Source organism: Phycodurus eques, chromosome 14 (assembly GCF_024500275.1).
Source record: "Phycodurus eques isolate BA_2022a chromosome 14, UOR_Pequ_1.1, whole genome shotgun sequence".
Classification (NCBI taxonomy): Eukaryota; Metazoa; Chordata; class Actinopteri; order Syngnathiformes; family Syngnathidae; genus Phycodurus; species Phycodurus eques.
In genome coordinates, this window is record NC_084538.1 from 4,509,475 (window position 1) to 4,535,381 (window position 25,907).

Sequence of the window (25,907 nt, forward strand, 5' to 3'; positions counted from 1 at the left end):
CGTTTGTGCCAGGAATAAATTGAATTAAAACGTTTAGTTAAGATTAAAAAAAAAAAAAAACACGTATTGTAATCACAGTCAATACTGGTGCATGTAACCAAATGAAGTCTTTTTAAAAATTATTTAGGTATTTTATATGGATATATATATATATATATATATATATATATGTGTGTGTGTGTGTGTGTGTGTGTACAAACATTGACTTGATTTAATTGTACTTATGTATTTTAAAAAACATTTCAGAATAACACAGTACATACACAGTATACCATAAATTGAAAATCACCACACGATAACAGACGTTTGGCAAATAAATGTACCTTTTTAATAGGATATTGAAGGCGTTAGTACCAAAAAGGCAGACAGACCGGACTTAATATTAACAATGACAAATCTAGTTTTGTTTTTGTTTTTTTTAGCTACAAGTTGACAAAAAAAATACTTATTTTTTTCCTGAAGGAAGATAAAACCTTTCACAGAAAGGACAGCGTAAGAGACATAAAAGAGACTCTTAAAAAAATGTGACTTTTTTTTTTATGGCTGTGTACCTTAATCATGATATAAGAAATGTCTTTGCCTATTAAAATAGGACATTTGTCATCCCTTAATATGTAGAAATAAACAACCTGTTAGAAATATAGATATTAATTAAAAAAAAAAAACTTATTCAGATGCTGCAGTGTAGAAAAAAAAGCACAATTAAAGCTGCATGTTGACTACTTTTCTATCCCGTCTGCACGTTTTTTTTTTTTTTTTTTTTTTTGTATATTTATTGTACAATGACAAAGGAGTGGTTTTGGATTTACAAAGACTCCGGGCTCCAGAGCGCAAATATTCCTAAAAGGTCTAAATGTTCCTTTGCGTTTTTGTTTTCCCAGTAGGACCTTAAAAGCTTCTTGGAAGACGTTAAAACGTTGAAGAATTCATAAAAAAAAAATTTCTGTACACAAATCCGACGACATGTCACCAACATCGTTTCAAAGAGGACAAAGTGACTTCTTCAATGCTTGTACACAAATAGTTGGATCTCTGGAGGGCATGCCACCCATCAGGTGTGAAATTAAACACCCAATGAGTTTTTTTGTTGTCTTTTTCTGAGAATGTGTCTTTGTGAGCCTTTCAGAGTGTTGCCCCACTGTGACATCACAAGCTGGCTAAATTACAAGCGAACGACACGGAATCACCACCACCTCAAACCACAGCGCTGCAGTGTTGTATTATGCGCAGATGCTAAACAGCGCACACTCGAATGTGCAGCGCATTTGTGTTTGGTGACATGTCCGCTGCATGCGCCACAGGCACGGATCAGCTACACTAATTGTCACGTGTAACTGAGCGGCTTGGTGATGAAGTCCTGCCTTCGCGAATGAAAATACAGCCCATTATTGGATTGTCTCTTCTCGCTTTTCTCTTGCCTCTATGGGTTAGTAGATGCTTGCCTCCAGAACTTGGCCCCGCAGTAGAGGAGGGCGGAGTGAGGCGTGGCTAATATGCATGTTGTAGAAACATTGGAAAAGGCTGCTTTTCAGAGACTGAAACGTATGCTATAATGGGTGATCCTTGGGGTATTTTGATGAAAGCGTGCCACAGACATGTTATTAAGGCACCTGGAACTGTTTGAAATGGTGAAAAAGAATGCATAAAGTCTCCTTTAAAGCTGTGAATGCAAATACGTGCGTAATACTGTCACGTTTCTGTATGCTTGCTTGTAATACTGAATGAAAAACAACACCTTTTAGGGCAATTGATGTGAAAAAGTAACAAAGTCTAGTTTAAAGTGAGCCTGCTCAAACTGGAGCGGTGCAAGCTTCAAACGGCACTGAATACGCTCAGAACGGTGCTGTGTAGGCTTAAAGCGGTGCTGAGTAAGCATAAACGGTGCAGAGTGAGCTTTGAATGGCGTTGAGCAAGTTTTAAACGGTTCAGAGTAGGTGCCGTGTAGATTTAGATCAGTGCCGAGCAAGCTTTAAAACGGTGCAGAGAATGCTGAAAATAGCACCGTCGAGGTTCGAACGGCACCAAATGACCTTAAACTGACACAGAGCGAGCTTTAAATGGTGCAGAAAAAACCTTTAGACAATGCCGAAAAATCTCAAAACCGTGCCGAGTAAAGCTTAAAATGGCACAGAGTAAGCTTCAACAGTTAAGAGGAATCTTAAAACTGTGCCAAGTGTCCTTAAAATGGTGCAGAGTAAGCCTAAAGTGGTGCTGCGGTGGCTTAAAACTGGACTGAGTAATCTCCGAGCAGCACAGAGAACGCTTAAATGGTGCCGAGCGCGCTTAAAATTGCAAGCTCAAAAGGACACCGAATAAGCTTAAGTTGACGTAGCGCAAGCTTTAAACGCCATCAAGTCAGCTTCTAATGGCGGCGAGAAAGCTGAAAATGGCGGTGGCGATTGTCTTGGGCATCGTGGATGAAGGCACGTTAGGTGGCGTGGTGTGTTTGCCACGCTGCACTTCCTGTCAAGGGGCGTCAAAAGCGTCCATCTTTTCAGGTCTTTGGTTGCTAGCGCGACATTTGAGTCTTTTGCAATCCCTTTAGTGTTCCTCTGTATTGATTATTTAAAAAAAATCAAATAAGAAAAGGAGCTCCTCACACCACAAACTCGGGCACATCGTCGCTGGTGAGGTCCAGGGAGAAGTACTTGCTGGTTCTCTTGATCCCGGCGCACTGGTCGCCCAGGCCCTGGTAGGCTCCTCCGCCGCCGCCGCCGCCCCCGTCGCTCAGCTCCTGGGCGCATCCGAACGTGTAGCTGTGCGCGGTGTCCTGGCACAGCTCGGCCCACTGGAGGCAGTCCTTCTGGTACAGGCGCACGTCGTCCAGCGACTGGCTGTGGCGGTCGCTGGACGACGGAGGCTTCCTGCACGTCGACGTCTGCGAGCGGGAAAACACGGAGATCAGCGATTTCGGTCGGTGGGAAGTTTAACACCCGACGCTCACCTCTCCCGCCCTGTTCCGTTTCCAAGCAGTTGTTGCTTATTTTCACCTATCGCAGTTCTGCTGCGTTCACACCGGACACGAAGCAAAACTCGCGCGAGTTAAGAGCGCGGGAGTCGTGTACGCACCGAATGTGAATTGGCTTCATTCGTACCATAAGTACCTGCTAGATACCAACACCATTTGTAATATTTTGTAAAAGAATTTTTGCGTTTTGAATATTTTGTAAAAGAATTTTTGCGTTTTGAGTTGGAAATTCCAACTTGGCGAAGAAGCTTTTGCATTGCCTGGCACAAATCCGCAACTATTTGCACCTTTTTTTATTGACGTTACATGTAACCACGTTGAGCAAATCGTTCGCGTCCAGTGTGAACGCACCATTAGAGTCTGAAGAGTTTCTTACAGTCTCAAGACTGGAATGGAACAGTGTGGCGCAACATATCAGTTTTCCGCCTCGGCCGAGGTCTTTGCTCTCTACAAAGGGACGTTACTCGCAAAAATGTTTATTACCTTAATCTTAAACCTAACCCTACCTGCGGGAGGGACTCGATGCTTTGTCCTCTCATCTTGACAACCGTCTCTGAGGAGCTGGACGTGGACGAGCTGACGTCTTTCACGATGAGACCTGCCGACGCCACATTTGAAACTTTTAAGCTCTCCTAAATAAGCGTTAAGATTGCACCTCAAAAAAGATGAGGAACAAGCGAATAGGAGTTTTTACCGGAGAATCCGTTGTTGTGATCGGGAGACATGGTCAACATGTCCTCAGTAATGTGGATGCACAGCTCCTGGTCCAGGGCCGTCTCGCTCAGCTCCTCGTAGTCTTTGGGGTCGTCTACCAGCATCTCGATCTCTGCCAGGATTTACGGTAGTCTTCATTTATAACAGTAATCTTGTTTTAACCAGCACAATTTTGGAGGGATGAATGGTCATTTCCTTTAACCTGATAAACTCATTTTTTAACCTGCACAACTTTTTTTTTCACGACGGTCTTGTCTTAACCTGCGGAACTTTGGGGTTTTTACAGTTGTCTTAAGTTGAATATATGTAACTGGGGGATTGGGATTTATAGTCATTTGGTTTGAAACTGTTCAAGTTTTGGTGTATTTCCCAGTAGCAATCCCCATGACCATACCGTCGTCATCCAGGACGCGCTCTTTGCCGCCGCCGCTCTCCACTCCCGACGTGTGCGAGCTGCCGTGGCTGGTGGTGGACGAGCCGCAGGTCCTCAGGGGGCCGTGGGGGGCCGGGTGGGGCGCGCGGAAGCTGTCCGCCTCGATGCCCGACGTGTGCGAGCTTCCGTGGCTGGCGGTGGAGTGGCGGGACAGACGTTTGTGGCGGGAGACGCTGCCGGCGCTGCTGCCGCTGGCCCGCGAGCGCTTGTCCAGGTGGTCCATGTCCAGGTCCAGAGCGTCGCTGATGTAAGACTCGCGGTACTGTTTTTTCTCTAGAAGCAAATACGTCAACACGTATATATTACGCAACTTGCAGCGGCTAATTTATTACCGTGAACCCCGCATATACAAATAACAAATAAACTCCAATGAATGGATTCATATTGATGCCTATAGAAAACGGATGGCTGGATTATTAGACTGACCTTCGTGCTCCTCCAGCCGGCGGACCTGCTTGAGGACGGGCTGCAGGTTCATGTAGAGTCGGTGGCTGTTGCTGAGCAGCTGCAGGAGGTGGCGGGAGCGCACGGGGCACCCGGTGTAGTAGATGAGCTTCCGGGCCGAGGGCAGCCCGTCGGGGAGGATCTCGAACTTCTTTCCCTGAGAAGAAGAAGTGCCCGGTTAACAACAAACAGGAATGCGAAAGCAAGAGATCCAATCGGAGCTGTTATCGTTTCTCCCCCAATTTTTTTAAAGACACGTTGGCTGAGCATGTGGAACAAACAGGCGACTTTTGGCAGAAGCTCAGCTGACGAGCAGCTGTCCTCGCTTGTTTTCAATAAAATCTTCTGAGAGGTTTTCTTTGGCTTTTAAAACCGGAAGACTGCTGTGACTTTGCGCTATTATGTGATCAAAGTAGCATGAAATTAGAGTTTGGTAACTTTTTGTGAACAACAGACTTTGATTTGGATCTCTTGGATCCGTTTATACAAAATATCAGGAAAAATATGCCCTGAATACCATAAAAAAAAATTTTTTTAAAATGGGACATGGATTTGTCATAATGTGTGATGTCTGCGCGTGGTTGATCAACCTTTTTGTTAACAATGGACTTTAATTTGATTCCCTAAGCCAGTTAATTATTTTCCTTTATTTAAGCGCAGTGCTAATGGGCATAATGTTACAGTGGATTACAATAATAGTAAAAATACTTTTTAGGCTGCCTCTGCAATTGCATTTGAATGTTGGTACTTGGAGGGTATTTGAGTATTCCAAGTATTTTTTATTTTTTTTAGGCGGTACTTGGTGTAAAACGTTTGACAACCACTGCCCTAAGGCCTTGAGACTAGTCGAATTTTAAGTTAGACCAAAATGTACACGTTTTGGACGTGGAACTGCCATATTGTGTGACGTCAAGGTGTTTCACGATACCTCTGTTTAGTTGACCAACTTTCTGTGAACCAAGGACTTTGATTTGGACTTTCTGTGGAACCTAGAAGGCCTTAAAACTCATAATTTGGAGGCCCAGCCAAAAAAAAAAAAAAATGCAAAGGATGTCATACAGTACATGTGATTAAAATTTGACACATGGACTTGTTATAAGACGTGATGAACTATTGAACCAAGGACTTTTGATTTGGATCTTCCGTGATACATCAAATGCCTTCAAGCTGGTAGAATTGAGACTTTGACCACATTTTTCAGAAACTAATATGCCGTAAAGTGACACAATTTGGACGTGGAACGGTCATAATGCTGTCCAACTGTCAGCACGCCACACTAGAGCGCAGTTTGGCGGAGCAACTTTTTTGAGTTTGACGTTGGACTTGATGTTGGACAGTCTTAATGCAAAAATATGTGCCTTGGCTCAATAAAGGTTGCTTAAACACTACGTTAAGGTACCACAGTGTTGAGCTCAAATCAGTCGGCGTCACAACGGGCATCATCGCCAGAGGGTCAGGACGATGACCTCATTCCACATCCACGAGGACGATAACGAGGAAGCATAAACAAGACTTTTGTTTTGTCTTCTTGCATCAGCCTGCTCAAGCGCCCCCTCAAACCAACGCAACATCTGGTGTTTATTGACCCGCGCGTCCCTCCGCCCAGCGGTCGCCGCGATGACGGGCTGAAAGCGCGGGTGCGGCCGCGGCGCCACGGCTGTTATTCGGGAGAGAAGGAGGAGGAAATGCAGAAGCCGAGCGTCTCGTCGGCGCCACGCAACTAGGTCATATGCAAAACTGCAAACAAAACAGCGTGAACGCCGACGTTTATTTTGGGGAATGCTGCTGATCGAGTCCGGAGTTTGGGTTACGGGCAGAGTTAGCTTGAGTTTTGGAGGAAACTAATTCACTGAATTGAATTTTCTGTGTGCTAAGTAAGTGCAAGTGTTCGATGGACTTGATGTTCTTCCACACCAAACCCATTCAACCATTCCTTTATGGGCCTTGCTTTGTGCACTGGTCACAGAAAATGTCCTCCTACGTCAAACTGTTCCCACAAAGTAGGAGGTGACCAACTAAACGGAGTTATTGATTAAGAAGTGTCTCTCGATACTTACAGTCTAGTCCACATAGCGTCGTATTTTGTATGTAGGTCTAGTTTGTGTGTGGGCAGGAAAAGTCTTCCCAAATCCCAGATTCGTTCCGGAGGCCTCACAGGGCTGAGGCATAACAAGCATGAAAGAGAACCGAAGCCTCGCCAGGAGAGGCTTAGGATGATGCGATGGCGCATGTGACTCACCACGAAGACGAGCTTCCCCACATTGGTCCAAGGGAAGTCGTACAAAAGCTGCCTCACGGAGCCGATGTTCTGCAAACCAGGAGCAAAGATTAGTGGGGATGCTGACTGCTTTGCTTTAGGATTAAAATGATACTACATGCAGAGGGCAGTAAATCCCACCCAGATGAATGATTGCACCTGGAATATTTGAATCCCACGTAAAGTCAGCCCCAAAGTGAGAGAAGCCTCCACTTCCTTCTTGTCCTGAATCGAAGGTACGTCGTGTCAAAGGATGTCAAAAACAGACAATTTATTCACGATTAAAGCTGCCGTCTATCTCAGGTTAGCACCATCCACCTGTTTAGTTCACATAGTTGTAATTCGGTAGCAAATGGAAAAAATGTATCGCAGAAGTCTTTGAGGACCTCTGAAAATGGGCAACGACAAAAACAAAACGGCCATTTTAAAACAAAATTTCAGACTGCCAGTGTCTTTTCGGGCACGGCTTCTTAAAAGATTTTGAGGATCTACTCGTGATAGACATGCCTACCAAATTGCGTGATGCTAAGTTATACAGGTATTGGAGTGCTACCTTGTTGTTGTTGCAAAATTCTACAGGGGGCTACCATGCAAAAATGGCCACCTCAAACTAAAATAGCAGGCTTGCTGGGTGTTTCTGGGCATTGCTTCTTGGGACTTGTTTCTACATCTAATGGGGATATACATGACTACTAAATGTCACGGTGCCAACTGAAACTGGCTTTAGGGGCAGAATTCAAAACAAAAAATTAAGGTTGCATTACTGGGCCAAAATGACTGCTTCAAAACAAAATGGCAGACTTCCTCAGCTTTTTTTTTTTTCAGGGACATGGCTTCTTGAGGCTTTCTTGCACGTCTAATCGTATGCACACGGCTACCAAATTTCATTTTACATTGGCTTCGGGGACCGCCTTCATCGAGTGCACCACCGAGTCAAAATGGTCGCTTCAAACCAAAATGACAGACTTCCCGTGTCCTTTCGGGCATGGCTTCTTGACACTTCTTTGTGGGTTTACTCATTTACTACATCCCTACCAAATTTCAGAGTCCTGTGTGATGGTGGCTCACCTTGTAGAGTCTGTAGTAATGGACGGTGACGTCGTCGAGCTGCGCGCACTCCCTGATGTACTTGAGATGCGCCTCGGAGGCCGTGAGGGCAAACTGGTCCTTGTGCATGTTGGGGATATGTCTCAGGATGTAGTCGCGGCCGCGCTTGGCTATCACCTGACCGATACGACGAGTGGAAACGTCACGTGTATTTATTTGTCCAATGTGAGGATGGTGAAAGGGGGGGAAGAGAGCGAGAGAGATAAACAGGAGGTTTTGCATGTGGCTTCTGGTAACTCGCGGGTCGAGGTTTGCTTTTGTTTGTCATTTCCTGTTGTGAGTTGTGATAAGGAGGCAGATTGCAGGAAGTGTGGACCAATCAGATGGGTGGGGTTTCATGACCCCAGAAAACACACACACAAAAATGTGCCACTTCCGATGACAAAAATAAAACTCAGTTCCCCATTTTTTATTTTTTTATCACTTTGATTCAATGTGGTGGCACAGCATTATGAATGAGAAGGGTGGATGAAGGCTGCATATGATCAAAGAAATATTTAAGCCATACGCAGCGATGAACGGGCAAAGCCTTGAATTGCTCAATCATAATTCCACACATAGATGGTGTCGAAAAAAACAGCGAGGCAATGTGGCATCGCCCATCAGTCCAGAACATATTTAACTTTACAAGTGCAAGACTGTAATACCTCTATCCATCCATCACATTCACATTGTTGTTTAATGATGCAAAATCAGTTTTTATCCAGTTACTCCATTAATCAATGGGCTAATCGGTAGGAGTATCGATTCTAAAAACATTTTGTTGTTTTGTGTGCATGATTCCCGTCTCAGAAACTTTCTTCAGAGGCCAGATGTGTGTGTGTGTGTGTGGGGGGGGGCAGTTGGGTTTTGGCTGGTAACACACGGTACCGGTCCGGCACACTCACCCAGGGGGGGAAGTAGGCTTCGGGTTCAAAGTATTTGCCAAAGTGCTTGTTCCGTTTGAAGTTGCCCAGGTCGGCCTGCAGGGCAAAGGCTGCCAGCAGGAAGTAGGCTTCCTCCCGCTGGATGCACTGCGAGAGCAGCACCTGTTTCCTCAGGTGCCAGTAGTAGTAGTACCTGGCGGCACGGTCGCTAAAAACACAATAAAGCATAGCATGTTAGCGGGCTAGTTGGCTATCGCGATGAGAGGATAAGGCCAGACTTGCCTGATCAAGCGTCCGTTCTCCACGTAATACTGAGCTCTGAAGTGGATGATCATCGGAGGGCCAAACTGGTCGATTCCCTGCAGAAAACACTGATGTTTATTCTCTCCAAAAGGAAGAATGTCACATTCAACAACACACTACCAGCTCTGTGCTGGAGCGCCTCCAGTGAGTACAGTAAGGTAGTGTTTCTTAAACCTTTTACACCAAATACCACCACAAAACAAATACTGAGCTCTTTGTGTAACACCACAATAACCCAACATTGAAATATATCATAGTAAGTCAAAGTGTTTCTTAAAAACAAGGCACATGTTTTATTCCCCCAAAATATATTTCATGTTACTCTAAGCCAATGGAACATTAACACTGCACTCAAATATCGGAAAATAAACTGTACTTTACTGTACTGAAAATGTATTGTAGTTAAAACTCAACTCTCAATTTAACTCAACTTTATTTATAGGACACATGAAACAACAACCACAGGTGTTACAAGTTAAATACAACTGAACTGTATTTAAGAAATATTACTGTACTGAGTTACAAAAAAAAAATATTTTTAAACCACTGTAACAGTCGACACATTTAATTAGGTGATTCTGTTGCGTAACACTAGAGGGAGCCCATGTACCACTCACCACACTTCAGTAAGGGTATCACTGTAGTAAGGGATCAAAAACACTAAACGTAACATAAAAAGAAACTGCAAACACCAGCAGTAAATTCTCCCCAAAATGAAATAAAAAATATAAAGATAAAAACTAAAACATTTGAAATGTTTTCTTTTCTGGGGAGTGCAAAATCCAGTTTGTCTTTTTAGGAAATGAACAATGCAGACAAGTGCAACAGTAACATTTTGTTAAATTAAAGTGTTCCTCCTCATGTTTGCAGTTTGATATTCACCTAGTCACAGATTTTTGGGGGAGCTATCCTTCAATATTCTCCCACACACAAAAAAAAAAACACCAATTCTGGTTTTGTGCTCAGGTCAAAGTCATGTCTAATTCAAAACCATTAGATTTTTTTTTGCTACCATCATGTGGCATCTATAGGTATTGATAACCCTTTGTGTGTGTGGGGGGGGGGGGGGGGGGGGGGGGGGCATCAGTTACTCGTAGATTTTCAGAGGCGACGCAGCAGAGACAAGGGACTGTACACCAAAAACCTTCACACAGTGTATTTAAAAAATGTTACAAACGCCTACATAACAGATGTCACATAATTCAGGTTGGGTGCTCAAAGTAGCCGAACAATACCAGGAGCGGGGTTTGAACCCACGAGGACTATTGTCCATTGGCTCTTAAGGCCAACGCCTTAACCACTCGGCCATCCTGGTGCCTTGCTGACTCAGGAGTCGTGTGAATACAGTGAAAGAGTCCCGCTGCCTACCTTGCTGGCTTCTCTTTTCCATTCTTTGGGACAGTACTTGGACAGTTTCTGATCCAGCTCCATGTAAATGTGTTCATTATCTGCAGGAAGAAAAGCACATTGTCAATTCACGAGCTTCTTCTGGGTGTTTTTTCTTCTTCCCGGTTTAACAAACAAAACAAAAAAACAGAAGGAAAGAAATAATCCGATTGATTATTACACAAACGTCACAGCTTAATTCTTATTTGATCCTGCTAGCAGAATTGCACACTGCATGAACAATTTATGTATAAGGTGGTCACTTGTTACTAGGCAGAATTCATGGGGTCTCAATCATAACTGCCTAATAACCCAATGATCAAAACCATATTGCTGTCGTTTTTAAAAAAAATAATGTTGCTATTGTTTAAAAAAAACAAAAACATTTAACCAAAAAACTGCTATTTTGGGGAGTATTTCTGATGGAAAGAAACTCCAAATTTTAGAGATAGATGTTTTTGTTTAAGCTTTTTTCTTAGATAGTGGTAATGTCATTCACACAAATATCCCACAGGTGAATCACCAAATTTGCATATTGTTACTATCCTGTGAAAAACATGCAACAGCCTGTGTTGTAAGTTGTATTCATTATTACCTGACAAACTACAATAAAATGTTTTGGATAAAAAAGAAAAAAAATATCGAGATACAGTACGTGCATTTTGTTTATTGGACAGCAACGATGGTAGTCACAAACTGATATATTATTTTTTTGCCTCAGTAATGAAATAAAGACAATGAAAGACTCTCCCCAAGAAATTATTTTACCATTGCAGAAATTCCACAATCACTCTGTATTAAATGTAAAAAAAAAAAAAAGAAAAAAACAAGTGCCTGTTGCGCTAGTTAATCACTGTTCGTTTTGGACAGACAGAAACACAGTGTTAAAAAGATGACTGGTGTGGCGACCCCAGCTGAGACCACAGGTGGGCTCGGGGTGGGGTGGGGGGAGAGCGGGTGTCACGAAGCGGCTGGGTGGCCGCTGTTTGCCTTGGGGATTTCACGCTGTTCAGACAAACACTTGAGGAATGTCCCACAATCAGACCCGCAGGCTCCGAGCCAGCGAACCGGCCGGCGCGTCATTGGCTCATCTGGAGGCCAGCTGTCTGAAAACAGAACTTTTTGCAACATGTTCTCTCCCTCTGCAGCTGCCCGCCAGCGTCATGTGTCGTTTTCTGCACACGCATACACGCAGTGACTCGTACGACCCTTACCGGCCGCACAATGGAGCCAGTCAGGACGAGGAGGCCCGGATTTGCGGAGACCTCCATGACAGCTAGGTGAGACATGCTACGTTTAGGGCCCACTGCGCTTTTCCCAGCCAAGAAGAAGAAATGGCAGGCTACAAATGTTTTTAATGCGTCTGTGGCCGCAATGGGCACGGCGTAACCACCCCCTTCAAAGCCTCCAGTGAGTCAAGAAAAGAGATACACTGCAGACAGTTTCTGACACCAAGCGACGGACTCACTTTGAATAACACTGAGTCCAAACAGGTGACAGTCCTTCAACCTCAGGAGGTCACACACCTGGACCAACAGCTCCTGGCACAGGGTCTTCACCTGAGGAGGAGATGATCATGTAGACATTATACTAAATACCTGTACATTCATATACTAGGTACATTTAGGGCTGGGGGATCAATCAATATAATAGTGCCTTGAGATATGAGTTTGATTTGTTCTGTGACCATGCTCCTATAAAATTCAAAGTAGTGTTTTTCATGTTTCCCATATGTAGGTGCAGTGTTATTGTTCAAACTGTGCATAATGCTACAGTGGCTTACAATATTATGCATACCTTTTAGGAATAAAACCTATTTTGGCAGTAGCTGGCATAAAAAATTTGAAAACCGCACATAGAGCATGCACATTAGACTCACATTAACTATGACGTTGAGCGTGTCGTCGTTGGGCAGAAAGACACAGACGCAGCGGCGGTCCTGCATGGCTTTGTTGTTGTGGAAGTTCACTTTGTTCATTTTCGTGTGCCGCCCCCCGCACCCCCACCCCCGCCCACCACCGCCGGCCCCCCCTACCACCGCCGCCGATGCGCCGACTGCAGCCGCGCTTCGGCACTCGCCGGGAAGAGAAGCATGGAGATCACCCGGGTGCCCGCGACCACTGTGGAGACACAAAGATAGACAGTGTGAGATGTTAAAAAGCTTTCCGAGGGGTGTATTATTAAAAAAATAAAAATAAATAAATAAATAAATAAATAAAAATCACAGACAGGACAAAACAAAAGGAGGTCAGAAAACAATCGGGACGCATCAACACCTCTTCCGGAGAGGAGATGGGCTGCCCTTTGTGGTGATTTTTTAGGTGCTTGTTTGCACTTGGTTAGGCATATTTAGGGGATTGGGTGTGCTTTGTGGGGGCTTGGTTGCACTTCATGGTGGCTTTTATAGAGGATTGGGTGCACTTTGTGGGGGCTTTTCCAGGGGTTTGGGTGTGCTTGGTGGGGGCATTTCAATCAGGTGTGTCGCAAGTGCTTTTTTTATTGTGATCGGCGGACATTTAAGGTGCTCAGGTGGGCTTTGTGGGGGGCTTTTTCAGGGATGGCTTACACCTAATGGGGGCATTTTAGGGGTCGGTTGCCCTTTGTGAGGCCTTTTTAGGGGATTGGGTGTGTTTTCTGGGGGATTTGTAGGTGCTCGGTTGCGCTTCGTGGGGGCCTTTTATGGTAACTGGTGCGATTGATTGGTGGGGATCACTATGGAAACACAATGACAGACAGCGTGAGATGTAGAAAAGCTCTCAGAGCGGTGTGAAAATCTTCAGGCAGGACAAAAGAAGGTCGCAGCAGAATCAGGGCATCAACAGTTCTCGCTAGAGGTCATTCACCTCCAAGGCTTCCTTCCGCCTTGTCATTAATAACAGATCAGGAAGTTGGCGTGGGATCAAATTACGGCGGAAGAAGAAGAAACAATTAGCCTTTTGTAAAGAAAACAGCTGACAAATCAAACACACCTATTTAAATGAGGACCACATTCCTACGGTAAGATGTGTTGAGAAATACAGTACTGTAATTTCTCGAGTATGATACGTTTTATATTTATCCTCACACCTAAAATCACCTTCTCACAGCTGGATTTTCTTTTCTATCTCGTATATATATAATACGCCGCTGCCAAATTTGCCGGTCCCCATGCTCAAAAATGTAAGAATTATCCGCATAGTAATTTGTACTTTATTAGGTCTTTCAAAGAAATTTGAACGTTCTCAGAAGTAAATGGGAAATGCCTTCCTTTCTGCATGCGTCAAATAAAATGGAAGAGGGGAAATGCTTGCCTTGCTCTGTGCGCATGCACGAATACACACACACACACACACACACACACACACACACACACACACACACGATTGTGTGAGTACGAACGTATGTGAGATGCTACTTCACAGCAGTTGCTGGTACGGGTTTAATGAGAAGCGAGCTACTTCTAATAACCAACATTAGAAGCGCCAGAAGGTTCTACATCTGTGTCTATTAAAAGGGTACAATACAACATGCTACACTTTGGTTTGATACACCCGCTTTTTCCCCCAATTACAAAGTAAAATGAATTAATTTGTTCCGGGCTCAAAATGTTGCATTCATCAAACCTTTTTTTGCATTTATCAAACCTTTTTTCATCAAATTAAAGTAACATCACTGTCATACAAGTGTAAAGGGACATTCACACTGTGTCATATGACTCAAATAAAGTAAAACTACTTCATCTTTGAAGATGCCTAATGGAGAGGTAACCGAACGGTGTCTGCAGAGTGACATTGTGACTCTGTGGCAATTTGGGGGCAGCGATTGTTTCGCTGCAAAGTTGTCAACGGTAGGGAGTGGGGGGGGGGGGGGGGGGGGGGGGGCGGAGATGCACTCTCTTTGTGGGAACTAGGAAGCACATCAAGGCGGCTTTTAGGGGCTCGGTTGTGCTTTGTAGACACTTTTTAGGAGACAAGAGGTGCTTCATAGGGGATTTTTAAGGGTCTGGTTGCACTTTGTGAGTGTTTAGTTCCCGGTGGCTCACGTGTAACTCAAATTGTTAGCGTCACACCAAAAAAATAAAAAATCAATCCTGGAAAAAAATGCTACATAAACTTGTGCAGCTGAAGTCTCATGGGACTTGCTGACATATCATATGATGTCACATAGTGTAGTGATTGTTTGACTTTTTTTTTTTTTTTTTTTTTTGGTTGACCTCCCACTTTGGTATTTTGGGGGTGTTCAAACGTCATAGTTCTACCAACACAATGTTGAATCATTCTTTCTGAATAAAGAGACTATTATCAGCGGGCACTATTTGAAAGTGACTTTTGTCCAGCTGACGTGGGATGGATTCCCACTCGGTGCCTCTGTTCAGTTGTCTTTTGATCGAGTTGTGACCATTCCTGTATACTACAGTAGCTGTGCACAATTATGATTCTAATTTTTTTTTCAATTATTCATTAGACCTTTTCTTCATACATGTAGGGCAATTGAGAACATATACTCATTTGCAATGCCAACCTGGCGGCAGACAGCAGAGTAAAACAAAGCAAATATATTGACATTTGAGACCAGAAACTGCACAATATAGGTTTGTATGGTCATGTACAGTAGTCATCACTAACTTTTTAAACAATGATAGCGGGATGAATGAGGTGAGTATTCTAATTTGTTGCAGTGTTCCAGTCATTTGGGGAAGAAAATTGAAAAGAAGATCGACCAACAGTAGTGAGGTCTACTGTTGGTCGATCACAAATCTCTGAGAATTGCTCTTATTGTGTGGCCCTAAAAAGTGAGTTGAACGCTCAGGATAGCGGCAGGCGGCCATGTTGGTGTGCAGTTCGAGGTGAGTCAGCCGTAACCCGGTAAAGTCATCTTCTAATGCGTTTAGATATTTGCACACAAGACCACAGAAGGACACGAAAATTCTCCAACCAATTAGGGCGAGCGAGGGAGAGTGGCGGATAATCACATTAACGCCGCGCGAAAGTGTGATGCAACACCGATGCGAGGTCATAACACAAAGAACGGCCAACTGAGCTTCCTGCGGGCTTTTCAGCCCCGTAAACAGAGATTCTGTCAACGTGGCAAACCTCTCAGCGTCGGAGCCTGTCATCAAATCCCACAAAAGGGCTTCAGAGTGCGAGAGAGAGGGCCTCTCTCTCAAACTATGCAGGTCTCTTTCTTGGTTTCTGACACAGGAAGAGTGGCTGAGCCCGGCTGCTGCACAGAAATGCGAGTCAAAAGGAAAACTTCCTCGCCTTTGGAGATTATAAAAAAAAAAAAAGAAAGAAAAGGGAAGCAGATCCCCAGAGGAAGCTGTCACCACACTGCAGGTAGAGGAAGCGTCAATGGTGAATAAAAACAGAGCGAAGAGAGACAGAGGTGGCGTTCAAACGCGAGGGCTGGAAAAAAAAAAAAAAAAAAAAAGGAAAAGTGCTGCAGTCAGGAGAATTCCTTGCTCACATCTGCTTCTCATTCCGACAATGGCGACCATTGATTCGGAATGTAGCACCCACAAACTGCATTCCTCGTTAGCGTCCCACAACTGTCCAAATAACTACATAATAAACGGTCAAACTCATGCTAAACAAGACTAAACCGCATTCAGTCACATACTCAATTGACGAAGAGTGTACTGCCACCTCGTCGTCACAAACATCATCAAATTCTTCAGTTGGAACCAACTGTTCAAAAATAACCTTGGCCAATGAGCCACATGCTGCTTCACCAAAGAGGAGGACAGATTGTACAAAGTAAATCCCCGGAATGAAGGTTACGAGGTCTACAGAATAGCTTGGCAGCTGCTGTATCTCTTGTACTAAAACAACGGCGTGTGATTACAAAAATACAATTGCTTGCAGTAACTCAGAACAGGGCGTTCAGATATAACCTTGGGTGATTAGCCACATGCTGCTTCACCAAGAAGGCATTGTACAGGGAAAACAGAGCGGAATGAAGTATACAAGGTCTAACACGGAGGTCGCTGTCCCACTTACACGAAAACATGGAGCTGCCTCAACTTCACAAGCATATAATTGTTGCTTTCATCTTTGTTCTCCTCACTTGGTTGCCGCTAAACACGCTTGACATCGTCTGAACCCCAAAAACGTTGATCTTGGTCTCGTCAGACCACAGATGGGACAACCACTCCTCAGTTGTAGTAATGTGTTCCTTGTCTTTAGTAAAGTTTCTTGTGCATCATCTTTAGAAGAGGCTTCCCTCTGGGACAACAGCCATGCAGACCAATTTGACGGCGTGTGCAGCGTATGGTCTGACTCCCCCCACCCCTTCAACCTCTGCCGCAATGTGGGCAGCGATCATGCATCTATTTTCCGAAGACAGCCTCTCGATATGACGCTAAGTGTGTGCACTCAAATTCTTTGGTGGACCATGGCGAGGCCCGTTCTGAATGGAACCTGTCCTGTGGTGCCGAAAATGGCATTTGAATTACCCAACGAGGAAGGGCTATATACGGTCCACAGACGGCGCTATAGCTTGCCCTCGTGGAGATGTTTAAAAGGCTCTCTTTGAAAGGTCGTGACCTTTTTCCCGCGGCCAGGAGAGCTGTTTATTCAGCTGAGCTTGACGACTGGCTCTAAATCACAGCGGTCACGCGGCGGCATTAGCCTTGACGGTGATTCCTAGACCGGCTCCTTCTTCCCTCCTCTTACAATCCGCTAGCCGGTAGGCTGAGAGTCGGGATATAAACAGGAAGAAGCCTGTTAAGCGGGCCACACTTGATGTCTTTTTGGGATGTCATGGTGTAAACACTCCAATGTGTATTGTGCTAATGTATGGGTTAGCAGAGGTGCCTGTCAAAAGATACTTAGGGACGGATGTGTAGCCGCTTGCCTGTAAATACCGGTGTGTTTTAGTCTTTAAGCCTAATCTCGCAATGGAAGAAGACCGATTTTCCGATCTGAAGATCAACGAACGCATAGTTGCAACATCCTAATTGACCTTTAACAGGAGAAGTTTAGTCTGATTTCATGTCAGGCAGTCAGGGGAAAAAAAGCGTATGTGTCTTTTTAGACAGTATTTTTGGCCACGACTGTGTATTGTCACTGAACTGAGTCAGGTGCAGGTCAATATCGGGAAGTTAAATTGGCTACTAATCCTACAATCACGCCAATTTTACCGGAACATATCAATGTGATGCTTTGGTGACATCGTTAGCTTTGAGGGAACGACGTTATATGTATTTGGATTTTTTGTGAGTACGAAACATTCGGTTTCAGTTCAAAGGCACACAGAGTTCCCACGCAAAAGGAACAGGAAATGTAAGTTCTTCACGCTCTAGCCACACGTGTATGCCGTAAACAAACACAGCGCAGCTCAGCCTCTGGCGAGAGGATGTCACAGCTAGCGATATACTTTTTGGCAGTATTTCAAACGAAATGGCATCACACGAATATCAGTGCCGCATTGAAAAACGTAAGTATGTAAAGTAGGTATGTAGCTTACTTTCCAAGATGGTTCCTCCGTGTGTCACCAGGGAGTGGAAGTTGTCACGGCAACACTGTTATCCTAACAGTCATAGCCATAGTCCTATGACCCGTCCAACCTTGATCTGTGAACACTTTGTACGGATCGCTACGTAATCAACGCTCGGGGCTAACAATAGCTAAAGTGAGTCAAGGGAAGCTAAAAAAAAACAAAACGCTGCCCTCTAGTAATACTGTAGTTTGTTCCAAGTCTTTTCACGAATAAACAAAAGGAGCATACCTTCATTGGTGAGTGGCTGCTCTCCATGTGGTTTGGATAGAAGCGAGCATGTAAACAACACACACACATATACAAATTGCAAAGCAGTACAAGTGGACATGTTAGAGCAGACCCAGCTCCCCGCCCAGCGCTCGAGCCTGAACCGCGCGTGAGTAATTTCGCAACACGCCACAGAGACGTCAACCCGGCCATTACGTGTGCTCGAAATAGAGCGCGACAGCCTTTAAAGAGCGGTTTAAGACGTGAGCTGCAATTAGAGCAGAGCCCAAACCCTGCTTGTTTTGATCCCCGCTTGCCTTCTGACAGTTTGATGCCGGTTCCCGTGTGGCGTTTTCATACCTGGAAGAGGTCTCGGTTCCCGGCAAAAGTTTGCGCCGAACTGCAAGATTTGGAATTCTTAAAAGCTGGGCGGAATGTGTAACAGCATCTAGCTGCATGCATCCACCTGGTAGCCAGCCAGCTAATGAATCTATCAGCCAGTCATCCCGGCAGAAGGCTGACCTCAAAGGAAGGAAAAACCGTAATGAAAAGCAGCGTGCGATCAAGACACAGGGAATAAAGGTCTTACGATTACCAAACGGTCCGCTTCCTTCAAAGGAACCGACCGGAGCAAAAAAACACAATCCAAGGAAGAAGAGACAAATACAGGAAGAACTGAGCCTGGGGCGGCAAGTAGGTTTCAGAAACAGTGTTCACCCAGATAATTATTCGTTTAGTCACAGGCGTTTTTCAGTTCTAACTGTAGACCAAGAAGCTACTATCGCATGCAGTTTTAGGGGGGTAAAAAGTAGACCATTCCTTGTCACTGGTGTAGTTATATGGTTCAAATAACGGTCTTTCTACACAACTACAGTGGTAGCTCAACTTACGAGTGACCCGTCTATTTTTTCTGAAATTCTCGCCGTCGCTTGGCCGATTTTGTCTTGACAGCAAGATGCTGCCACCACCATGCTCCACTGTTGGGACTGTATTGGACAGGTGATGAGCAGTGCCTGGTTTTCTCCACACATGCCACTTAGACTTAGGGCAAACTATTTTTATCTTGGTCTCATCAGACCAGAGAATCGTATTTCTCACCATCTTGGAGTCCTTCAGGTGTTTTTTAGCAAACTCCGCACGGGCTTTCGTGTGTCTTGCACTAAGGAGAGCCTTCCGTCGAGCTATTCTGCCATAAAGCCCCGACTGGTGGAGAGCTGACCAGATCTGTGCCTTGCCACAATTCTGTTTCTGAGCTCTTCAGGCAGTTCCTTTGACCTCATGATTCTCATTTGCTCTGACATGCACTGTGAGCTGTAAGGTCTTATATAGACAGGTCTGTGGCTTTCCTAATCAAACAGAGCTGGACTCCAATGAAGGTGTATAACCATCTTAAGGATGATCAGAAGAAATGGACAGCACCCGTGTTAAATATGAGTGTCACAGCAAAGAGTTTGAATACTAATGGCTGTGTGATATTTCAGTTTTTCCATTTTCATATAAAAATAAATAAATAAATCAGCAAACATGTCAACAATTCCGTTTTTTTCTGTCAATATGGGGTGCTGTGTGTACATCAATGAGGAAAACAATTAACTTAAATGATTTTAACAAATGGCTGCAATATAACAAAGAGTGAAAAATGTAAGGGGGTCTGAAAAGGTTCCGTACCCGCTGTAAAACCAAAGACAATTACACATTGTATGTTTAACCAACATACTCTAACTCTACACGTAGCAACGTGACAACTGACAAGTGGCAACCATCTGTGCGGAATGTTCTGAAAAAAATTGAATGAGCACTTCAAATGAATCTAAAACCCTCCATAACAAATAAATTTAGGGGAAAAAAACAATTGATTACTAAAGTACATGACCTATTCTACTACCCACATTGTTCTTTCCATGAATAATGTTCCATTTGCGCTAAATCGAGTTTTTAGGGCAAGTGAGGCCATTTGAAACGTTATGTGAATTTTGACGCGCCGCCTCAGAGAACCCCTTGGAATTTCGACCCGTACGAGCTCACTGGTGGATATATTTAAAATCAACTCGTCACACAAAAACATTCCCCCAAAGAGGCAATTTGTTCCGACAGAAACAATTACATTTCTCCGCAACCCATAATCTGATTTTCTAAATTCTCGGTGTGTTGTACTCAGGTGTGGCCATTCCACCCAGACTCAGCATTCTGACAGACTGTCATTTTGAGGGGACGGCACAGTGGAATACTGGTGAGCACATCCGCCTTGCAGTTCAGACGTGGGTTCAAATCTGGGCTCTGACCTTGTATGGACTTTCCATGTTCATAAACACACTTAGACAGTCAATTAAACAATACTCACAGGCATATGTTTTCATCCTCTGCGAAAAACAACTACTATAACTACAACAGTAGTCTTCGTGTTTAACGTATGCATGTATGATAGTGCCCCCTGGTGGCTGAGGCACACACACCAGCAGGAGCCACACAATGAATGCATCAAATCATGATGCACAAAATGTTTCATTACTTTACCATCAAAAAACATTGCCAAATTCAAAGGGATGGTGTCTAAATGGCTGTGCATATGACAACTGAAAGTCATTTATCGTCACGCCTCGCTTTTAACTTCATTAATTAATTCTAGTGGATCCCCGCTATTCGTGGAGGATAGGAACTGGGCCGGACCGCGAATAGCAAAAATCCACAGATCATTGAAACCCATTATAATTGCATTGAAAAAAATTTAACTTTTATTTAAACCCCCCCCCAAAAAAAAATTATTCTTGAATAAGCGGGGAAAAACCAGCACTCACTTGAGTGAAGTGAAAAAAAAAAATGGAGCAATTAGGGCAAGGAGAGTCACCGACGGCCCAACCCCACTCCAGCTCCCATCATCAGTCTTTAGGGTACGCCCCTTAAAGGCACACATCCAACACATGAATACTACAGTATGTATAGTAATTCCACTCCATAAAAACAGTTAATGTTTTTGCATTGTTTGAGAAATTCACATGATTTAATCCACAAAAATTTGTTTAGCTTCTTCTGTCCAAACTTTTATTCCACGGGTCACAATACAGAAAAATTCTAATGATGCAGTGCTTTTTTTCTTCACTAAAAATAACAACAACAAAAAAGTGTTGTTTTGGGGGGGACTAGAATGGATTAATGAATGTTATTTAAATTAATTTCAATAAGGAAAACTGATTTCATACACAAATTAATTCAGTTGCGAGCGTGGTCACGGAGCGAATGAAACTTGTAAGACAAGGTACCATTGTACATGAAGAATGCATAACGTGAGTCCACTCTACCAGGCGGAAGACTCATTCTTCCTTCCACGGCGGACTTTCTGCATCTGCCAAAGTCACCCCCCACCCTCACCTCACCCCCCACCCCCCCACCCGAGGCAACGGGATTTTGCGGTGTTGACTTTAAGGAGCGAGCTTAAGGAGCGAGCGAGTCCCCAGCGAATGCAGAGCAAACAACAGCGCCGACATCCACTAAAACGCGGATGTCAATCAAATCGTTCCGAGCAACGTGAGGAGGACTTGTGCTTTTACCGTCCCGCATTCTAACCCTTCATCTCAATGAGTCATCAAAACACACAGTGACCATCCTTGTCCACACATTTCCTCCTTGTTTCCTACTTCACTGCATTCATCCTGTCCAGGCACATGAAACAAACAAAAAAAAACGCACTAATGTGCACTTTTTTTTAACAACATTTGGGAATAAAAAGCGCAATATCCAACAGTTATTATGCAACATGTGAACTTACAACATGTCGATTTTACTCCCGCCACCACACGCCGGGAGCCCTGCCTAGCTCATTGCTCCCGTCCTGTCCTATCCTGTCCTAACCCGTCCTGTGCAATTTCTATGTAATGCAATTGTTAAGGTTATACATACTGGTAAGATACAGAACAGGACAGGTTTATTAAAACCAAACCTTTCATGACTTCATTCTGACTTGTCACACTATGACTGTATTCCCAAGGAGTGTAGGGGGATGTTTTCTGTAAAGGGGGTTCAATATAAATTGGGTACAGCCACTCCTGTGACGTTGCGGGCCAAATTGACCCCTTTTAAAGTTGAAAATTGTAAAACTCTTCTGGGATGTTTCAATATGCACAAAGTGAAGAAAATTAAAATGTCGCCCCCGAAAAAAAATTTAATGGTTATGCAGCAGGTCACATTGACCCATGAAAATTTGTAATAGTTCATAGAAACAAAATAAATCAAGTGTAACCTTAACAGTTATGTTACAGGTCGAATGGACCATTGAATTTTTTTTTTTTTTTTTAATCTTGTGATGTTTAATATAGCAGCGACACAAGGGTGTGAAAGGGGTTCAAAACTCAGAAATGCCTAATTTATCAATAATTTTTCAAACATTACACACTCATTTCCACTCTTATATTTTACACGCACACACACTTTCTTTTACCCCAACTTCACCAAAACGAAGCATGAGTAAGTGACATGAGTTTGTAGTGAAATGGACAAACCAAGTGGCCACTTTCGCTTAAAAACGTTTAATGTGCCTTTAATGTGGCACCTGTAAAGCTGCATACACACCATTGGGTCCGTTTATATCACCTGAATGAATGTGTGTGCGCTCGTGTGTGTCATAGTAATTACACAACAACAGGGGAGGAAATTAGCACTGCTCCAAAGAATGTGCATTTCTCTCAAGGGAGCGCTTTGAAAAAACACGTTTCCATTCTTTCATCATTACATATAATCAACGATTATATTTCTCAAATAGTCCCCGCCCCCCAAAAAATAAAAATAAAAGTAGAAAGTTGCTAATTTAAATTCCGTGGCAACATTCCCTGTGCATTAACGCTGGCAGCAGCATCATCGATTTACGTGCCCAGGCACGGTTCTACAACGGGTTCAAACAGCCCACTTGTCAATATAAAACCAGCTATTAAATGAAAATGTGGAAATTTTTTACGTGTTTGAAACAGTGACGTCACATTCAGAGCTAGCTGTAGCTCGGATTAAGTTGTTTTTTTTGTTGTTGTTGTTGTTTTTTGAAACCACAAAACTCACCTTTTCCCGAAGAGAAAACGACGTATTTCCTTGAAGTTAGGTTAATCCAGACGCGGCGTTGTTAGTGGTGAGGGTTGAAAAGAAGGTGGGGGGAAAAAAAGATATCCGTGATGCCGAGTAAAAAAATGTTAAGAAAAATTAAAAAAAACTTGGTTCGACGGAGGAGACGTTAGGTGGTCGACTCGCGCCACATTCTGCCCGAACTCGAGCTTCTCTTCTTGGGTTTACATGATCTCGGAAAGTAGGGGCGTTCGGAAGGGGACGACCAGAGAAAGAGAACGACGTCAAATCAACAACACATCCCGGGAAGCTCACATTTTTGGTTGCGTTCATGTTTAAAACAGTATTTATATTATACTTCGTGTTATTACGGGTTGTTGCCGTCTAGCATCGCGAAACGTCGTGGTGACCATTTGAAACTCCCCCCTATTTGTACTGGAAGTTGGTATCGTCCACGGCTGCCTCTCATTCCTTTCGTGGCTGGATTTGAAGAGTGGAAGTGTCACACTGGCTGCGGAAGGCGAGCCAGCGGGAGGGAACATGTAAATATAAAACTATATTAAAAGCAAGGCTAGAAAATGTGATCCAAAGTCGGGCAGCTTATTTTTAAGCGTGGAAAATACTTCAATGTCCTAATGTTTGTCATAAATCACCAAGTCTACTTCAGAATGAAGCCGCAATGGTGTAAAACTCACTTTAAACGATCCATCCATCCATTTTATGGATCACTCACTGCCACCATAGGGGCATAACTCGTAAACCGGGACTCAAAACACGCTGCCAAACAACTAGTGGTGCCAAGTCCATCGCCAGACTTAAACCCTACAGAGTATGAATTTTACCTGCTAAAGTGGACAATTAAAGGGAGTTCCCCCAAACAATCCATCTGTTTTTTTTTTTTTTTTTTTTTTTTTTTTTTGTCTTTACAGTTTGTCGTCATTTAGGTTGTGATTGTGCTCGAGCCAATCCCTGTTGACGTTGGAGCGGGAGACGTGGGACACACTAAACTGGTCGCTAGTCAATCACAGGGCACATATAGACAAACAAGCATTTACACCTATGGACAATTTAGAGCAGTGGTTCTTAACATTTTTACAACAAATACTACCTTAAAAAATGATTCAAGTACCACCATAATGACCAACATTAAAATAGAGTAACGTAGTTAAGTGTTGCTAAAAATTATATTTACTCTTATTGTAATCAAATGTAACATTATCCACGGTTTGAACATTAACTCTGCATTTAAGTATAGTTTGTGTTCAAATATCTATAATGATAACAGTTTGTTAGCATTAAGCGAGGCAAACTTTGCTAAGACGAAGCTGTGTTTGTTTTAAATACACAAGGTGTAATTCTCTTTGTTTGGTGTTTGGTTTGACAGTAAAATTCAACTGGGAGTGGCAATAAACAGTTTGAAGCCTTTTTTGAAGAATTGTTCACTATTATTATTATTATTACTTTTCATATTTGTATTTATTAACTGATGTTGCATTTTATATTTGTTTATTTGAATATTTTTTGTTATTTGTATTCTTGAAATTGGCTTATTTCATTTAGTCACGTGTTTGTTATTTTAGTATTTTCTTTTAAATGCTGTTGCATTTTTCTTATGACTTTAATATTGAATGCAATTTATGCAGTCGCAATGAATATTGTCGTCATTTGCCCGAGACAAACGAACCGCCGAAGTCATCTTGAGTGCGTCGCGTCTGGACACTCAACAGCTCGTTTCTGCTCAATGAAAGAAAGGAACGACAGAACGAGTGAGCGAGGAGGAAGAAAGTGATGGCGGGGACGGAGTGAAGGAGTGAACGTCGCCAGATGGTACGGTGAAAACAATACGCCATGGTAACCCTATACAGTAGATGTCCTTCATTCATTCAATACTGCATCATGGCAAAGTCTATAGTAATACAAATAAAATAGCTTTAATAAATAAATCAAATCAATGCAAATCCCCATAATAATAGAACAATAAAAAGAATAAAGATGTGAAACAAATATTGCATCACTAGCTGAGTGTGTAACAGTAGAAAATGGTTTTTCAATATTAAAAATAAATAATACAAGAAATAAAAATAATTCATCAACGGCAAGTATGATATATGAAATAATAAAAATAGTAACAACAATTTGATTTATTTTTTTCGTGAAGGCTATCTGTACTTAATCAATGTGTATCGTAATTAAAAAGTACATGAATAATTCATACAAATACTAAAATTATGTGTATGAAATGAAATAAATGTATTTCATTTTTATGTATGTAAAATCAAATAAAATCATGCATCACGAGGCAACAGATATTATAAAAATAAGAGTAACACAAAGCATAAACACAACACATGCTACACAAGTCGTCGTTTGCAATTCTAATGGGAGAACGGTAATTCAGGTTATACATTATTATTATTATTAATATTATTATTATCGTCATCATCACCTCGGTGCAGTTGTGGAATTTGCCTGTGTCGATCTGAACGCATGCAGGCACTCTGCAGCGGCCTCCCGCAGTGTTGCTCCCACCCCGCCGACCGACCCGCCGACTGAGCCCAATGGCTCGCTGCTGCTGCCTTTAAAAGAGAACATTTAAAGCCAGTCAGCAGCTTTTGTCATTAGCTCGCTATGTGCAATGAGCTAGGGAAAATGAGACACTCTGAGCGTGTGTGTGTGCGTGCATGCTCACTAAAGGGGGGG

At 43.2% G+C, this 25,907-nt stretch overlaps 1 protein-coding gene and 1 non-coding gene across 4 annotated transcripts; both read right to left on the minus strand.

Annotated features, from left to right (window-relative positions):
- Nucleotides 1–743: 743 nt before the first annotated feature.
- Nucleotides 744–23,454, minus strand: frmd6 (FERM domain containing 6). Of its 3 annotated transcripts, none has more exons than XM_061696605.1 (14): nucleotides 23,208–23,454; nucleotides 12,358–12,598; nucleotides 11,947–12,037; nucleotides 10,461–10,540; nucleotides 9,072–9,148; nucleotides 8,811–8,997; nucleotides 7,885–8,040; nucleotides 6,976–7,041; nucleotides 6,799–6,867; nucleotides 4,542–4,716; nucleotides 4,077–4,388; nucleotides 3,663–3,794; nucleotides 3,475–3,566; nucleotides 744–2,878 (listed from the first exon to the last, which is right to left on the minus strand). In XM_061696605.1, the coding sequence occupies exons 2-14, from the start codon at nucleotides 12,454–12,456 to the stop codon at nucleotides 2,597–2,599; spliced, it is 1,818 nt and encodes a 605-aa protein (XP_061552589.1). In that variant the 5' UTR covers nucleotides 12,457–12,598; nucleotides 23,208–23,454; the 3' UTR covers nucleotides 744–2,596. The 3 variants fall into 3 exon arrangements, with proteins under 3 accessions (XP_061552589.1, XP_061552592.1, XP_061552590.1); XM_061696608.1 differs by lacking the exon at nucleotides 23,208–23,454 and adding an exon at nucleotides 18,186–18,283; XM_061696606.1 differs by lacking the exon at nucleotides 23,208–23,454 and adding an exon at nucleotides 17,925–18,046.
- Nucleotides 10,325–10,407, minus strand: trnal-uaa (transfer RNA leucine (anticodon UAA)). Its single transcript has one exon. It is a non-coding gene; the product is annotated as a tRNA-Leu (tRNA).
- Nucleotides 23,455–25,907: the final 2,453 nt, after the last annotated feature.

What these genes read in the sequence shown, in the direction of transcription:
- frmd6 (XM_061696605.1), bottom strand. Translation starts at nt 12,456, where the DNA reads ATGAACAAAGTGAACTTCCACAACAACAAAGCCATGCAGGACCGCCGC. An exon ending in AAGCCTACTTCCCCCCCTGG is followed by an intron (nt 8,041 to 8,810) that starts GTGAGTGTGCCG and finishes CGTATCGGTCAG; the next exon opens with GTGATAGCCAAGCGCGGCCG. An exon ending in GCATCGAGTCCCTCCCGCAG is followed by an intron (nt 2,879 to 3,474) that starts GTAGGGTTAGGT and finishes TCCCGCTCGCAG; the next exon opens with ACGTCGACGTGCAGGAAGCC.